The sequence below is a fragment of the Danio rerio genome, chromosome 12 (genome assembly GCF_049306965.1).
Source record: "Danio rerio strain Tuebingen ecotype United States chromosome 12, GRCz12tu, whole genome shotgun sequence".
In the NCBI taxonomy this organism is placed as follows: Eukaryota; Metazoa; Chordata; class Actinopteri; order Cypriniformes; family Danionidae; genus Danio; species Danio rerio.
In genome coordinates this window covers 28,823,004-28,841,076 of record NC_133187.1, presented here as the reverse complement: position 1 = coordinate 28,841,076, position 18,073 = coordinate 28,823,004, and the positions used below count along the sequence as shown (strand labels likewise).

Here is an 18,073-nt window from a genome sequence, read left to right as displayed (position 1 = left end):
ATATAACTTTAAAAAAAAAACAAGCATCAATTGTTGAATCACTGTAGCGTGTTGTTTTTATTTTTATGAAAAACAAAAGTTCTTATTTTGTAAATAATCCTATCATTTTAATATCTATGCTGAACATACAACATTTCTGACATTAAATAAAAAAATAACAGCAACATTTTCCTTATTTACAGCCAATGGATGTGAGTAAAGCTATGTACAGAGATCCAGTTGTACACATTCACAAGAAACCAAAACTATTGATATGTGTGCTGATGAGAATTAGCATTTATACACACACACACAGACAAAATCAGATTTTCACTGTTAGATAGAACAAGATGTTTAGGAAGAAATCTTTAGGGACCACAACAAATGCTCTGAAATGACTCCCATGAGGCACAGAATGTATGCTAAATTAATAAAGACACAACAACAACACTTTTGGACATGGATGAGGTTTAAAGCAAACAGAAGCGTAAAATAAATGTATTTTCAATCAAGATTTTTGAGGTACATCAAAAACATCATCAGCAAACCAACTGCTGAATCCAAAAATAACATTAGGGCAGCGTCCTTAAACCAGCATGGGATGCTGAACCGATTTGTTGACACGTGAACAGCCATACAAATAATTCTTGCAACTTGTTTACATCAGGAAACTCTTCTAATCCTGCCAATATCTTTCCTATCTAAATAACTACACTATGCTTACAAAAATATGTACATTTTTAGGCATAGGATATTCATGACATTCATGCACAATTACATTTTCAAAAGCAAACGTCATTCTCAACACAAATCTACTGAGGCATTACATGCAAATGTGCAGCAATACTCCATAACCAGTTTAGTGGACATTAAAACAGTGTTTGCAGTGAAGCCTGCAATAACCGATATCACTTCACCTTAGTCGAAGTACCCAGAAGAGGACTACAAGTAAAGTAAAGGTTCAAAACAAGGCCACACACTGAATGTGAGGAACTAAAATAGCAGTACTCCGGGCAGCTGGTGCTTTATTATCAGGAAACAAAGCTGTATTGCTGCCTTTTCCTTCTCGAATAAACAGTCTTTGAGTGAGCGGATTGAGTGCAGATGCCATCACACGACTGATCAAATTCTGCTTTAATGTGATGTTGTGAAGTATCGCTCCAGGATGTGGTTCTCAAGCCAGACATGTGGCCAGAATCTCTGCGACTCATTTCCGACAGGTCCTGTGTGGAGTTTGTTTCTTCTGGCTTTCGACACGACCTTTACTTTTTTCATCGAGCCAGGGCAACTCAAAGTTCCTGACAGAAGATAAAAGAGGACTGACACATTACATGACACTTAAATTGTACTTCAACTTTTATGTGAAAATGCAAAACATGTCAAAAAGAAAAAAGGCTCTTACTGTGGTGTCAAATTGGGCAAAGGCCGTCCAAATGCCACTACGGGCAGAAAGGGTGTCACCATGATGGCTTCCACTGTACAAAAATAAAAGAAAATATGAGAAGTTGTAATGAAAGGCATTCATAAATAAATACTGTATGAAATGCCTGAGGGTCACACCATTTTCCAAATCGGGATGAAACGAGGACACCTCTGGCTCACTCTCCTGAACAACATTCGGTTTCTTCTTCTCCATGCGCTGCTGCAGTCTTTGAAGCATACGCTGTTCACGAATTCTCTGAATGTCCCATCTAAGGAGGAGAAAAGATGCAAGACAATAAAGAAAAATGATTATTTGTTCCTTCAGGCACTTGCATCAAAGAATACATATTAATTTCTTTCATCATCAGAAGAGGAGTTATTTTATTCTGGGATATCACTGTGAATGCTGTTCTTTTGAATTATCTGCTCATCAAAAAACTGAAAATAGCAAACTTTATTTAAACTAACAATAAAAATAAATGTCTTGAGCACTAAATCAGCGTATTAAGATGGTTTCTGTGACACTGAAGATCTCACCTTTTTCGCCTCTTCTCATCAAGCTCTAACTTGGCATGTCTTTTCAGGAAAACGCTGTCATCAAGACTCTACACAAAAAAAAAAAACAATTAATGACAGTGAACATCATAGCCAAGATTCCTGTTCAACACAATTGACGAGTCTTACTTCAGGGAGATCAGCTGCATCCTCCTCCTTCAGGGGTTCCATAATGTTTTCCCTCCACGATGGTACTGGGAAAATAGTTTTCACATAACAATTAGTAAACCAGCGTTTAAATAAGGCATTCTGTATTTGAACCAGAAACTTACTTGCAACATCCTCTTCTTTCTTAGGACAATCTTCCTGTAATGATGAATCTGGAGGCTCCCAGCAGCATAAGTACATTTCAGTGGTTGTCATGTAAGGAAGTTCATCTGCTTCTTTGCTGCTTCCTTCCTCTGCATGCTGGTCTGTCTTTCTGGACGATTTCCCAGTGCTTGCCTTCTCTGGGGTCTCCTTGCTCCGCAGCTCACGCTGACATGGCGATGGCCCTCTTGTGTCTGATTTTTGGGGAGTTGTCCTTGAGGACTTGCCTCTTGACCTTTGCGTCTTTGTTTCGGTTGCGCTTAATTTTCTAGATTAGTGATTACAGCTCAAATCAGCCAAGGCAAAACCAGTTTATGACCAAACAATTGATTTGAAAAATAAAAATCACAGAAAAAATGACAATTAAAAATAGCCTATTCTTACCGCTTTTGCACTTTGCCACTTGACTTGGATGCCTGAGTTTGTGGGCTGTCGCCTAAATCTGATTCCCAAAAGTCATCGGTGTCTGGAACCCATCTCTCTAAAGGCTGGAAGAGCCTCTTGTCACGTGGTTCCTTGCTTAACAACTGCAAACGACGTTCCATTCGCTCAATGCGGGCAAGCAGCTGTTTGAAAGAAGATCACATTCAACAGAAATAAAGTGAAAATTGTTGCAAGTACAAGCAATAAGCCAAAATCATATTATCAATCAAATGTTGGGGCCAGATTCAGCATAATACCTGTAATCTTCAGTATGACACGATCCTTAGAAAAATCATTCAATATGCAGATTTGGTGTCATGTTTGGATTATATTTAGACAACGCAACCCCAATGTTTTAACTTCAAAGTTGTTGCTCATATTTTGTGGAATAATCTTGATTTTAGTCACGAAGGTTTTCTGTACTCTTCTAAGAATTTGAAATTTGGGGAATCAAATCATTAATATAAACAAACAGCTTTTATTTGACATGGGTTTTCTGACACTTTTGATCAACCGATTGCATTTTCTGCTCAAAAAAAGTTCTAACCCTAAGTGCACATACCGTGTCTCTGTCTGATTTGAGTTCATCTATTTCCTTGTCCTTAGACTGCAGCTGTTGCTGTTGTTGCTCGATCAAGTCCAGTTGAAGCAACAGCAGTTGTTTAAGGCAAGTGGCTTGTGCATGAGGATTACCACTGATCTTCTTCATATTGGTCCTTTTACCCTCGGAGTGTTCGTGAGATGACCCCATAGTCTCTTTAGCATTTTTCTCACCAACAGGGTCTCTAGAATTAATATGAGAATTCATGGATACAAACTCTGGCTTGTTATCAATGGCGTTGGTCTGTCCAAAAGGAGTTTTACTTTTTACAGGGGTGCCTTCACCCCCCATTTGTTTAGCTTGAGATGACAGTGTTTCTGTGCCCACAGAGCCAGCCTCTGAAGCCACGATCAACTCTCTGCCAGGCTTTGAAGGCAATGAAGCCCGTTCTAAGTTCTTTTGCGAGATCAGATGTTCTCTAGTGTCGTCTGGTGTGTCACATAGAGGATCTCTGAGCTCTCTTTGGACACTAACTGGATGTCTTGTTTGAGATGGGCTGAAGTCACACTTCTTTGAGTACAATCCTGCTTTAGAAAAGCATTCGGGTCGCATATTCATGGCGAAGGAAAACCTCTACACGATGAACCATGGCTCCAATAGAGGCTTGTCTGCAGACTTGAAAAACATAAATCGTAAAATAAGAATCAAGAAAGCAAAATGATAATTGATAGTTGCAAATGTTTGTTTCAAGATCCCACTGAATGCATTGCAATTATGAAAACTGCACACAAAATAACGCAGGCTTCCTGTCTATGTTTGCAACATGACTTCCACTACAAGGTTATATAAACCCACTCCGTGATCAAATATTGAAAAAAGCACCAAACGCAATCACATACTAGACAGCCATAAATGTTCACTGTCCAAATCAGATCACTGAATCTCACTACCGATAAAACATGCACGCACTTATTATACCAAACGTTACAGCTAGACGTGGTTTGGTTTTCGGTTTATGGTTCAAGAGGCACGAACCATTTTAACTTGAGCTAATAATAAATAGCCTGCCTCCATTTTGATCCTGATGCTAGCTAGCCGCTGTTAGCAAACGAGGTGCTAATATACCAAATCGTTTTCGTTATACTGCGAGTTTGCCAGCATTCTATACTACATGTCTATGTCGGATTTGCAAAAACCAATAATCAGAACAAACAGGTCCCAAATGAGCGTTCTATCCTACTTTTATTGCTGTTTGTCCCCCATTTTCAGGCTCGAATCTGCACAATGTCCCAATATACGAGTGCGTTTGTCTCAGTGCGCATGCGTTTTGTCAGGACGTGTTTACATTCAAAGTGATGGGGTTTGCGAGCAATATTAAAGGTAAAATAAGCATACACACGTTTATAAACATTCGTATCGTGTACGGTTTTCTTTGCGTATTGAATCTGGCCAAGATAGTGAATATATGTTCGGGAAAGTAAGTATATGGGAACGTATTTGTCTGGCGGAGGCAAAATACGGACCATACCGTACACACTTGGGGAGAAAACCTCGCCAACGTCATTTCCTCTGACGTTTTGGCACTCCTTCATTTCTAACTTTATTTACCAATGTTTAATAACAGTGCTTTGCCAAGTGCTTATTTTGTAGCGATTTGGTTTTCTACGTTTTTTAAACCTATGTATTAGCCATAAGTGGATGAGAGTTGGAAAAAATACATTTAGTGAAATATCATGTAGAATAATTTTGTTTACACATGTTGTTTATTGACTTTTGTTTGCCATAAATGCAATAGAGATAGGCCCATAGCCAGCCTAGTGAAAAGGCTGGTTCTTTTTTCCCAAAATGTTGACTTTTTTGCAGTTATTCGATTTAATTCATGAGATTTTTTTCTATTTAATTATAAGATTTAAATTCTGCATTTTAGCGACATTGTTTTGCTGGATTAGCTTGTCTGATTGTCACTTTTTAATGGACCAAAACATTTTCTAAAGATTTAAAATAAAGATATATGAAGGGCATTTATTTTAGGCTACTTTGTATCAGGGGGAAAATAGGAATCTGTTAAAGTTTAAAGATGCTATTGTTATTTATTAGGCGAATAACAAACTGGCCAGCACATTCAACTGTCCTCAGTCTCAGAATGTAATGTGTTTTTTTTCTTTTAAGAATAAGGTCCAAGATTTAGAATAAAAGTTACTTATAGAGTGTTTTCTCTATATCAACAAATGAAAGTTGACTTTTGCATCACAATCCACTTGGTCTTAAGGAATTTTTCGATGGGTTATTTTGATAACTTATGATGGCATAACAAGTCTAATAGGACAAATGAGCTATTGTATGGGATAAATTCTGGACCTTCGTCAGTGGGGGGTGGGGAAACTCTGTTTACGGGCCTGAGAGAAATTACTGCAACTTTGTAACTGTATGTTTGTGCGTATGTTTGTGTGTGTGTGTGTGTGTGTGTGTGTGTGTGTGTGTGTATGTGTGTGTCATTGGTGTTTCCCAATTAGGCCATTGCCTGAGCAAAACAATTGTCTAAAAAGTGTTGCTGAAACGAATTTCAGTAATTTCTTTAGTTCAGCTGTAAAATATGTAATGTTATTTAGAAATGTATATTTCACACGGACTTATTATCTAAACATATACAATTTGTTTTCATTAGGAGCATGTATTTACTGTTTTTTCCTTGTGTGTTATTAGTTTAACCAGCAGAGGGAGATGTAGTACAGTTCATTAACATTTTCTAACGCTTTTTCTCTTGTCGCCGAGATTCATTCGCAGCCTAAATGCTGTGTGTACATAATTATTTTATAATGACTAGGCCCCAACCTCACTGACAAAGGTCCAGAATGTGTCCCATACATGAGCTCATTTGTCCTATTTTGACTGCTATGCCATCATAAATAGTAAAAAATTACCTATTGAAAAAGACTTTAAGACCAAGCAGAATCGTGGTGTGACTTAAGCTAATCAGTTTTGGCCAATGCAAACAATTGTTTTTATAAGTCAAACTGTGCAAGAAAACATCTGACATAAGAGAAGTCATCTTTCTTATTTTCATCTTTCTTATTGTTTTTGAATAGAGAAAACATTTAACAAGTAACTTACTCTAAACCTTGGACCTTATTCTTGAAAGAAAGCAAGACCAATAAAAAAGCGTGAAGCACCAAAAGCAGCCCATATTACAATAAGTTGAAACACTATTTTAGCCATTGTTGTTATCCATTAATTTTTTAATAAACTTTTTTTACAAGTAAACTTTTTTTTCCATCTCTGGGAAACACCCATACACATTCATTCACATTAACTACGGCCCATTTAGCTTACCCAATTGACCTGTACCATGTCTGTGGACTGTGGGGGAAACTAGCACATGGAAGAAACCAACACGTGCCAACACGGGAAGAACATGCAAACTCCACACAGAAATGCCAACTGACCCAGCCGAGGCTTGAACCAGCAACCTTTTTGCTGTGAGGCGATTGTGCTACCCATTGCGCCACCGTGCTACCCCTTTAATGATATATGATGTAATAAATTTGTATTTAAAAAATAAACATGTTGTCATGTTTCTTTAATCTAAATATTTAGGAAATATTTTGGTAAATCAAAAAGAGCGATTTGAACAAGCTAATTCAGCTAAAATGTCACCTAAATGTGGTATTTAAATCTCTTAATTAAAAAGAAAATGAGGTGAATAACTGCAAAAAAGGTCCACTTTTTGAGAAAAAAACACCCTTTACACCAGGCTGGCTACTGGCCTGAGTTAATTAAGTTAGGTTCAACAGTTCCCTCTGATGGAAACTACATTACATGACAGATCAGGGATAGATGTGCTCTCCCCCTCTCTCTCTCTCTCTCTCTCTCTCTCTCTCTCTCTCTCTCTCTCTCTCTCTCTCTCTCTCTCTCTCTCTCTCTCTCTCTCTCTCTCTCTCTCTGTATTTGTCTAAAAACTTAAGCTCATTAAATCACTTGACTTATGTAATCTGTTGATCTAAGGTGACTAAGGCTAATGTAGATCACATCATTGTATTTATGAGTTTGTGTGTTCACAGGCTGTTTTTGTTCATATTGTAACTTCCTTTAAACAGAACGAAAAAGAGAATGAGAGACAGAGATGTGGAGTGTAAAACTCGAACTGACTTTATCACAGTTTGCAAAATCCAAGTTTGTGTTAGTACTCAAAATAAGTCTTGGAGTGTGTTCATACTTGGCAGGTTCTATTTAAGTGAAGTTCATTTATAAACTAATTTCGAGAGAAGAATATACTTATGACTGATCACAGCTCGACCCACGATTTTCCAATCAGATGATTCCTATTTGATTTATTTCACTATAAATAACCATGGTCCTTATACCGCAGTTATCTTCATCGTGAAAAATCCCCCGTCCTTCCGTATTCCTCTTGCACTTTTTTTCTTAGATTGGGCGGCCCGGCGGCCATGTGGTTAGCACTGTTGCATCACAGCAACAACATTGCTGGTTCTGGTCCTTGCTGGACTGGTTGGCATTTTGTGTGACGTTTGCATGTTTTCCCCATGTTGGTGTGGGCTCCCCGGTTTGCTCCCACCATCCAAGGACATGTACGTAATCTGACCAAACCAAATTGGCATTATAATCATGTTCCTATAGCCAACAGTATTTTTCCTCATAAAGCAATTTGTTATTAGCCCCAAATAAGCAGGGGAGTTCTGCTCACGGGAGGAAGCTCAGGGCTTGAGGATCTATTGAGCTCAGGGCTCCCTCCTGCGCAGCATGCCAAACACGATTTATAATCAATCATCAGCTAAGTGTGAACTCTTGAATTAAAACAAAACTCTCTCTGTTATATTGAAAATGAATTAGACTGTAGAAGTGTTGTATTTTTCATTTTATTTATTTTTTGCTGTTTTGCAACAATGATAATTTTATACTAAATAGATTATAAGATATCAACAAAATCATCGTCATCTGGCTATCCCTCTGGCAAGTTGAGAATGATGGTCTTTCTTATTATGATTATTAATAAAGCTGAATGTTTAAGAGGCTGGGTTATAGGATGACCTTAGTGTCATCCCACGTCAGAGTTAAACTGAAACAATATGTGTCATTGCTTTTCTGTATACAAAATGATTTGCTTCCTCAGGATCTACCTAGCCAGGTCAGAGGTCATGGAGACCTCTCGAGTAGACCTGGACTCTTGAAGAATTGGAAACAACTGTTTATATTGTTATTTGCTATGTGTTAATTATGTCTAAAGTGATATTTGCCATTTTAAATCTGTATTAAATCTTTTAAAGTTAATGTTTTCACGTAAGCTGCCAGTTTGGATGTAGATTATACTGGTTTTTGACCAGTTTTGATAAAAATGTCTGAGAGTACTATCAGCCTTGGCTTAGAAACAGATTGTACTTTGAGTGTGTGTGTTCTATTCGATTGTGGATCCTTTCACAGGTCTGGGGTCAGCTATGAACAGCCTAGTGGCTGTCTGATGTTTGTATGCTTGAGATATTGAGATATTGTTCAGAGTTGGACACATGCAGCCACAAGGAAATTTTTGAAGTCTATCAGTGTTTTATACACCTGTATGTTATTCGGTTAAAGCCCCTATATGTATGACACAGTTAATGACGTTATGTAAATGTATAATTGTTAATGTTTTGTGATCGTAAGCAGAGCAGCCTATGAACTCTATTGCGTATGTTGAAGCTGGTTTCAGCTGATAAGGCTGCAAACTATCTTTAGTAAATTTCTTAAATTGAATCTCTGACTCCGGCTCTGCTTCAATTGAGAGACTGACCATTTTTGGGTTAAAACTGTGAAACGTCCCTACAGTTGTTCCTCCGGGGAGTGATGTCCAAGGTTGTTTCTGTTCCTCCTTCTGGTGCCGTCTTTTTATTTATTTTTTTGTTGGATTCTGCGATACATTTGTTCTCAAACTTTGCTGTACCTTCACTGACGATGGATCTCCATTTGATGATGTTTGCTCTTTTTCAGTTCAGAGTAGAAGATCTGCTTAGGGAGACGATCATCAGACATTCGCACTAGGTGACCTCAGCTGGATTTTGATGATACAGGCTTCAGTGCTGGGCTGTCTTGCCTCATGTACGCTGACATTTGTTCTTCTGTCTTTCCATCAACAAAATACAAACAACAAAAATACCAATACAGATAACAAATTCAACAGATAACAAAAGCATTGCATGATTTGTAGATAAACAATGGTAACCACAAATAAACTATGGTTTTGGTTAACCAACCAATAGTTTTTGTGGTGATATTGTGGTTATTCAAACAGTATTTGCAGTTATTGCAAAATGTAACCCTTCAGAGTGATTAAAGCCTGTCACAGAAGGAGGACCTAGACAAGAATTAAGTAAACAGTTTATTGTCAATGATGATTTTCACAGATGAAATGTCCAATAGGTAAAGTCTTTATCTTGCAGAAGGAGAACAGGGATGGAGTGAACTGGTGAGTGATGACAAAGATGAAGAAACAGAATTGGGAAACACACAACCAGGAAGGATTCACACTAAGAAGAGACACTCTGGGTATACAGTCAGCAGTTATGGTAAGTACACAGCAAAATATGGGGACCCAAAACAACTCTATGGGTGTTAATTTCAACACTTTGAAAGTGTCTCATGGGGTCCACTCAAAACAGAGTTAAATCAACACTTTCAAAAGGGTTGGCACATTGACACCGAAGTAAGGGTTAATTTTAACTCTGGGCAGAGTTAAAAATGTAACTATATTTAACACCGCCTGGTGTAATATATTGTTATTTTATTCAACTCTCTTGAGTGTAAATATGGTAAAAAGGTCAAATAGACTGTAAATTACAAAAGAAAAGACATTTTATTTGAAAACATTCACCACTTCAACAATTCATTCAGTTTTTAAAATGCAACAATGTCAAATATGCTTTAAATGTTTTATTAGTACAGACAGTATCAACAAGATATGTATGACCAGTGCTCAAAAAGGCTGTTTCAGTCCTTTGGTCCAAACTTGATGTTTCATCAGAGCAATTTAAAAGTTCATATCGTCACTCATAGTTTTCTTCTGAACGCATAGTTTTTTTCTGAAATTACATTTTAAACAACTTGGCGTGCAAATCTTTCATTTCTGGTGTTTCCTTGGTCCTCCATATCAAACACAGCAGTTTAAAGGAAGGTATAAATGCTGTAAACTTGTGTGAAAACAAACTGGAGCTAGGAAATCTCATCAAGCATGTGTTGTGGATGAAGTGCTTCCCAGCCACAGGATGACCTTTTTATCCATGACGATGTAGTAGCTGCTGATCGCTCGTCTGGTGGTTCCTGATGCACGGATATAGGGTGATGCTCATCTAAGAACTCTTCAAGACTCCAGCATGACTAAGAAAAATGTTTGAAAACAAATTGCAATCAAATTCTATGATATATTTAAAAGAACATTTAAAGTAAATAAAACATTCAAGAAATCTAAACTCACCTTTTGAAAATCTTCATGATGATCCACAACTTGACTCTCCCAGCTGGTTGAGGTGACAGGATATGGAAAAGTAGAAAAAACACATACATCACTGTTGGATCTCCAAAAACAATTAGGTTAACCACTATGACTAGAACTGGAAAAACAGGCAGCTGTCTGTCCAGAATCCTGAATTTAACACAACACTTGGAGCAAAATTTAAGTCTCTGTGCATTTGCGGGATAACGTTAACGTTAGTCCCGCAACTTCCGGGAGACTTCTGTAACGTTAAATGTCTGAGAAAGTGCAAACGCAGTCATTTAAAGATATTAATGTTAACATTCCGGTTGTCAACACTTAATATAATTCAAGCGTACGTTATCACGCGAGTCTATAGACTAACGGTATATGGACGGCCACGAATGAACCAGTTTAAAAGGGCCGCGGTGTTTAAAATAACCAAATTAACGTACACGAATAACAAACAATCATATGTTTTAGTCAGGAAGCCTTTTACAAGTAAGCATATGTTCATTTACTCACCAGATATGTTTTAGAAACTCTCCAGAGCTCATGGAAACCGTCCTGTGTTGCCGTTAGCATCCGGGCAGAGTAGGCTAACGTTAGGCGGCTCCGGGGATTCCCTCGCTAGTTTGCTTCGAATTAAAGGAGAAGTGTTGATTTTATTTTAAAGATGGGTAACAACGCACAAAATGGCATTAAGCGTGACAGAAATGTGTTGAACATGTACATTTGATGTTTTTATGCATTATGTATGCATGAGCATATATAAAAACATTCTTGAAAAGAAGTGAATAGTAATGCAGTTAAGCTAGATACACAAACGACCATGAATGAACCGCAGAAGTTTAAAATTGTCATTCCATTCTAAAGTTATTAACTTAACAATACGTTTACAACTGTATTTCCTTAAAGAAAGTCAGTAAAATACCAACATTTAGGTAGTTTGACTCACCAGTTGCTGTTCTAAACCTCAGATGGAAAATGGAATCTGGAAAATTCTTCAGTGACTGGGGCTGCATGAATTCCCGGATGTTGGAAATAACACCACCAAGTGTTGAAAAGATAACTCCTTAATTTCGCACTGAACAAAAAAAAAATTCTAACTCTTATTATATTCATTTATCAAAATCTAACTCTTTAACGTCAACACTTTACTCTGAAATGCTTCAACACCGAGAATTTAACTCTGATGGATTTGCTGTGTATAACTCTGATAAAATTGTTATAGGAACGTCACGGTGGTGCAATGGGTAGCACGGTCACCTCACAGCAAGAAGTACGCTGGTTTGAGTCCCATGCTGGGTCAGATGGCATTCCTGTGTGGAATTCTGGGAGTTTTCCGGGAGACAGAACAATACAGGAGATGGGCGGGAGATGGGTCTGAAATACTGGAGACTCCCAGGAAAAACAGTAGTGTTGGCAGGTATGGTTGTTTCCCAGTGTGGGGTTGCCGCTGGATGGGTATCCGCTGCCTAAAACATAAGTTGGCAGCTCATTCTGCTGTGGCAACCCCTGACAGGACCGATTAATAAAGGGACTAAGCCGAAAAGAAATGGAATAGACTGAGCGTGATTTGTCCTTCTCGATGCAACGAGGCCAGACACTAAGAGGGAGCATGCAGGTATTTATGGGTGACTGTGATGAGCAGGGATGATGTGGAGGAGCACGAAGTGATTAGTATTCGGGTTACAGGGATCTTGCTGATTACGGTGATAGAGAATGGGGTGAATCAGGTGACTGTGAGTGGGAAGAACACTGACAATGCCCACCCTGTCAGCTTTTATTCTGTCAAAACCACTGGCTGGATGTGTATTATCCTTTATGATACAGATGTGGCTCTTGCAAAAAAAATCTAGTGAATCGCTGATAAATATACAGTGCTTTGCTCTGTGTGAAAATCTTTACATCTTCATGTCAATTCCAGCATCTTCACATCAAAATTGATCAACAGTGCAGATTAAACCATCACAAGCACAGTAGACAAAACTAGTCTTGTGGCATCTGCCATGGTTTCCCAACCTGCATAATGTACAAATGGCTCACCTCCAGTATGTGTCTGCTTGAGTATTGAATATGCGAGCATGTGCATGATTAATTATTAGATTATGCTGTTCATAATTATAATATCAGTCAATATTTACGCCGCCATATGCTGCAGACACACAGGGGTGCTCGTCTCTCCACAGCACAATGGCTTTCGCAGCAGGAGAATAGAGGAGGCTAACGTTTGGCAGGTATCTCTCTAATGCTCTTAGCCATCTGCCAATCGCCTGGGCTCTCCCCACAAGAACATAATGTTTCTGATTACTGGGTTAATTTCAACACAGTTTGGCACAGCGGAGGCTCTGCAATCTCTCGCTGCACAGTTAGCACATTTGGCCAGGAGCCATCATGCTGCCAGCCTCCAGTCCGGTGTTGAATAGGTTCAGGCTTGGTCGGTGAATATAATATTTTTATATTTCTCCTCTGCCAGAATCAGAACATCACAGATCACTTTATGTAACAGATGTATTCATTTTCTCATCTTCTTTCCATTCATGATTTTGTTGGTAGATTATTTGCCACTTTCTTGTACACACGACACTTTGCTTGACCGTCTTTTAAATTGGCATCTATATTGCCTTGCTTTTAGTCACCGTAAGTTCTGCTGCTTTCCATTTCCACAGCCAGCCTTAAGTGTGAATGTCCTTGGTGGGTGCATGGTGTGTCAAGTGTAGGAGAGGATAACACTGGGGCTGCAGCATATTTTGCAATATCATATCAAAAGCCAGTTAAAGTCACTTCATGCAAACATTTTGTTGAGATGCAGTTTCTGAAAGCACTTAAAATTGTTTAAACAGAAAATTATCGACTGAACTACTAAGGAAAAAGATAATAAGATAATAATATTTTTAGGATTTCCCAGAGATGGGTTGTGGCTGGAAGGGCATCGCTGCGTAAAAATGTGCTCTATAAGTTGGCGGTTCATTCCACTGTATGTTACCCCTTTTTCAAGATTTAAGACCTTAAGATTTAAAAAAGTATTTTGTGTCTATAGAATATGTAAAGTTTTAGCTCAAAACACCCATCAGATTATTTATTATACCTTTTAGAAAATTGTAATTTTCGCTGTAATGTCGCTGTGTTTGTTGCCTGTGCCTTTAACGCCCATCGTTCCCACGTACCTGTCATGCTGTGTTCACACCAGACGCTATTCGTGCGTAAATAGACATGTGAAAATTTTGAGTTCACTCTCTTCATTCTCGTGTCAAATCTGCTTTCTTCGCGCATCAAATTTACTTCAAAATAGACGTGGATTCGCATCATGGGCAGAGCTTCTGTCTGCCCGGTGACTCTAGCTTCATTGCTAAATGGCTAACATGGACTTTATTGAGAGAATAGCTGCGTTTATGTGCTTTAGAAAAACTAAAAAACAGTCGATTTGTTTAAACTGTGTTTGAGTCCAATATATCCATCTTGAGGTGCACCCAGCTCTGTGAGTACATAAACTCCTCCAGAAACTATATTTGGTTGATGTAGGCTTTTAGTGGTGCTTCTGAATGAGCCGAGCTTAGTTTCATGAACTGTTGTCGGTGTCTGGTGTGAACACAGCATCAGAGTGTGCCTCAATCTCCGTCTAAGCTGCATCAGATAAACAGCACAGTAACAGACATGAAGGAAGCAGATCTCATGTAACGTTTGTGAGAAATACTACAGTAAGAACTTTACCAATGATTATTTGATGTATTTGTTGTCAAGTTAATTTGTCTTTCTGAGTCACACACAAAGTTGATACAAAGTTCACACACACACACAGACACACACACAGCACACACGTTTATCTTTTCACTGATTTTGTGCAACAAATGTGACAGGATACATGTTAATTTTCACTACTGTTTGAATATCTGTTATGTTAATGTACAAAATAAACCTGATTTAATATCCACAAATTGAGATTGAAGCATCGTCTTTTATAATTGCATTGACACGTACTGTTGCTGTGGTAATTCCTTACAAGCACGCATTGTTTAAAAAAAACATTTTAAACTTGTAAAACTCATTCTTGATCACATTTGATGATGATTGATGATCACAGCAAGCTGAACAGATCTTTTAATACCAGTTGCTTTGCGCACGTCCTATCTTGTGGATATAATTATATACATTACTATGGAGACATGTTAATACATGGCTTTCAATCAATTCAGTGGACGGGGAAACCGCACTCTGCAACTCCACGTTGCAGTGGGCTTCAATTTAAAAGACGCCAGGAAATTTTAAAAAGAGACATATTGTGTTTATATCCCCCCGATATGACTATGTACACACTATACCTGCACAAACAGGTTCCAAAAGATGTTTTTCATCATAGGTGCCCTTTAACATTAGTTTCATTTATATTTAATCATCATGCCTTATTATTGTCCAAAGTGATTTCCATCTGAAATAATCAAAACAACAAGAGTTCAACATAGATATAAAGGGATTGTTAGTGTTAGAAATTCAAGTAAAGTGTAAAATGGAATTATAGAACTAGTTAGTTAGTTAACTTTAGTTAGTTAGTTAGTTAGTTAGTTAGTTAGTTAGTTATTTAGATAGTTAAATTTATTTATCCCCAAAGGGAAATTTCATTTGCAGTGTACACCCACAGAGACATCTGACAATTTCACACTTGGTATTTACATAAATAAATCATTCAGAAGCCCGAAGTACCATGCCACCACTACTCTAAATAAATGTCCAGTCTAGTGGCCTTTAACTGTCACTGAGAGAGGAGGAATTAAAAAACTTAATTGCTTAAAGGTAGAATGATAATTTTGACCTATTTCCTATGCATCTGGGAACGCAACATCCTGATGGTAACAATTTGAAGGTACATGATAAAGGATGCCTCTCATCGGCAATCATGTTAGCCTACTACATAAAAACGGCTGTTGTAGACACCATAAATCCCAAAATATGATTTCACTTCAGTATTAACATGGGGTGTGGCTATATAGAACTAAAATATATTCCAATTATTTTACTGAGATTACAGGTGCACAGTAATATTAGCTGATCTATTATAGAATGGTTCTGTCTGAAGTCTGTACTTCATGTCCAGTTTTGATGCATGAGTATTGCTATTGCATATAACAGAATTCAGCCTTGCAAAGCTGTCTGAGAAAGTACTAAAGAAGTGACAGGTGTGGCATTATTGGTGGGTCAAACCACTATAACTTTGCCATATCTGAATAGGTTTCTATTCTTGTGCGCTTAGTACATTTCCTTTCTCTGGAAAGGACTCAAGAACTTCCCGTTTAATGACAGAGAGAGCTACTTCACAAGGAGCAAAAGCAACTATTTATGGGTGAAAGTCTGGAAGAGCTTTTTACTGTACTCTTTCATACACATACTGTTCCATTTTCTTTCTTTCTTTCTTTCTTTCTTTCTTTCTTTCTTTCTTTCTTTCTTTCTTTCTTTCTTTCTTTCTTTCTTTCTTTCTTTCTTTCTTTCTTTCTTTCTGTCTGTCTGTCTGTGTGTCTGTCTGTCTATCATCTATTCACATATTTATCTGTACGTCCGTCCATCCATCCATCCATCCATCCATCCATCCATCCAGCTGTTGTTAGTTACTGGTCGGAACTGGGTGAATCATGAACTGAATTCTCTGTTTATGAGTGAGCATGAATCCTGATTTAATTGAAATTGTTCATTGCTTTTCTTTTTATCTTAACTGTTTCTACAACACAACTATAACTATAACTAATAATTACATAACAAGTAATAATTGTTATTTAAGTTGCTAGTTATGGTGGCTTGAAAAGCCAACATACTGTTATCTCACTTAAACTTATTATTATTCTTCTTCTTCTTTCTTCTGAGACTAATTTTAAAGTCTATCTCCTCCTAACCCTTTCAAGCTTCATACCTCAAACTTTCGTCAAACCTTCAAACTGGTCTGACTCGGGTTGCTATATCTTTTCCGACTGATCCGACTTTCGGTTTTCCGAAAAACGACCCGGAAAATTCCCAAAATTCCCATTGACTTAACATTGGGTCAAACTTTGTGACCTCATAACTCTGCATCAGACTGTCCTACAGACTTCTAACTGGGCTCATTTAACTCAGTCTAGCCAGCAGCCAATAACTGATGACCTTTAAACTTACTAGCCACTCCCTAGCAACCACTTTTGGCACCCTAGCAACTGTCCCATAGACTTCCATTGTAAAAGACTGCCATTGACTTAACATTGAGTCAACCTTTGTGAGCTCATAACTCTGCATCAGACTGTCTTACAGACTAGAGTCAGGCCCCATTCAACTCAGTCTAGTCAGCAGCCAATCACTGATGACCTTTAGACTTACTAGCCACTCCCTAGCAACCACTTATGGCACCCTAGCAACTGTCCCGTAGACTTCCATTCAAAAGACTCTCATTGACTTAACATGGGATCAAACTTTGTGAGCTCATAACTCTGCATCAGACTGTCATAGAGACTAATGGCTGAGCTCATTTAACTCAGTCTAGCCAGCAGCCAATCACTGATGGCCTTTTAACTTTCTAGCCACACCCCTAACTACCACATACTGCACCCTAGCAACTGTCCTATAGAATGTAATTAGCTGTGCTATCAAATGCTTATAATTCTAACATGCTAATGACATGCCAATCATGCTAGCAACATGCTACTCATATGCTAATCATGCTAATGACATGCTAACTCATACTGGAAACATGCTAATGACATGCTAATTTGTACTAGAATCATGCTAGTAACATGCTAATTCATACTAGACTCATGTTAATAACTGGCCTACATGCATATCTTTGCATAGCAGTGTCCTAATGACTTGGGGGATGGCTCATCTGACTCAGACAACCAATGAGCATCTCAATATGATAATAAAGCTCACAAGCCACGCCCCCAAATTGATTCCATAGACTTCCATTAAAATAGGCCAAGATGCATATCTTTGCATAGCAGTGTCATAGAGACATGGGGCTTGGTTCATTTGACTAAGACAACCAACCACATTCAAGTTCACTCTGTAACCTCGCCCATAGCAACAAAACAGAGTACCCTAGCAACCATTCATCAACAGCTATATCTCAGCATCAGAACATCGTAGAGACTTGGAGATTGGCTCGTTTGACTCATGCTAGCAAACGGAACTTCATATATGCTACACATGCTAGCAGTGACTAGCTACATGCTAATATTGACTAGCCAAGTACTGTAACTTGCTAGAAATGCTTACTAAGTATAAATGTTTTGTCAAGCATGTATGTGAGGCTTGCCTAGTAACCAACCAGGGTACCCTAGCAACTGCCTAGCAACCACCCAAATTACCCTAGCAACCGCCCAGCAACGCCTTAGCAACCACTCAGAATACCTTAGCAACCACCTAGCAACACC

At 38.2% G+C, this 18,073-nt stretch overlaps 1 protein-coding gene and 1 long non-coding RNA gene across 14 annotated transcripts; one reads left to right on the top strand and one right to left on the bottom strand.

Moving 5' to 3' along the window:
* Window positions 1-30: 30 nt before the first annotated feature.
* Window positions 31-4,785, bottom strand: msl1b (MSL complex subunit 1b). 13 transcript variants are annotated; one of them, XM_005156303.6, is made up of 9 exons: window positions 4,470-4,785; window positions 3,251-3,904; window positions 2,650-2,831; window positions 2,229-2,533; window positions 2,086-2,150; window positions 1,939-2,006; window positions 1,540-1,670; window positions 1,382-1,454; window positions 31-1,298 (listed from the first exon to the last, which is right to left on the bottom strand). In XM_005156303.6, the coding sequence occupies exons 2-9, from the start codon at window positions 3,845-3,847 to the stop codon at window positions 1,187-1,189; spliced, it is 1,533 nt and encodes a 510-aa protein (XP_005156360.2). In that variant the 5' UTR covers window positions 3,848-3,904; window positions 4,470-4,785; the 3' UTR covers window positions 31-1,186. The 13 variants fall into 13 exon arrangements, with proteins under 13 accessions (XP_005156360.2, XP_691717.2, XP_073774631.1 ...); XM_686625.11 differs by having other exon boundaries at window positions 31-1,277; XM_073918530.1 differs by having other exon boundaries at window positions 4,629-4,785.
* LOC141376811 (uncharacterized) lies at window positions 4,550-14,620 on the top strand. The gene is made up of 4 exons (XR_012388034.1): window positions 4,550-4,609; window positions 9,209-9,316; window positions 9,658-9,783; window positions 11,920-14,620. It is a non-coding gene; the product is annotated as an uncharacterized lncRNA (long non-coding RNA).
* The last annotated feature ends 3,453 nt before the right edge of the window (window positions 14,621-18,073 follow it).

Excerpts from the sequence above, each read along its gene's own strand:
- msl1b (XM_021480339.3), bottom strand. The coding sequence starts at position 3,847 with ATGAATATGCGACCCGAATGCTTTTCTAAAGCAGGATTGTACTCAAAG. Across the intron at positions 1,455-1,539 it reads TCATCCCGATTTGGAAAATG|TGGAAGCCATCATGGTGACA; the intron begins GTGTGACCCTCA and ends ATTTTTGTACAG. Across the intron at positions 1,278-1,381 it reads TTGCCCAATTTGACACCACA|GAACTTTGAGTTGCCCTGGC; the intron begins GTAAGAGCCTTT and ends ATCTTCTGTCAG.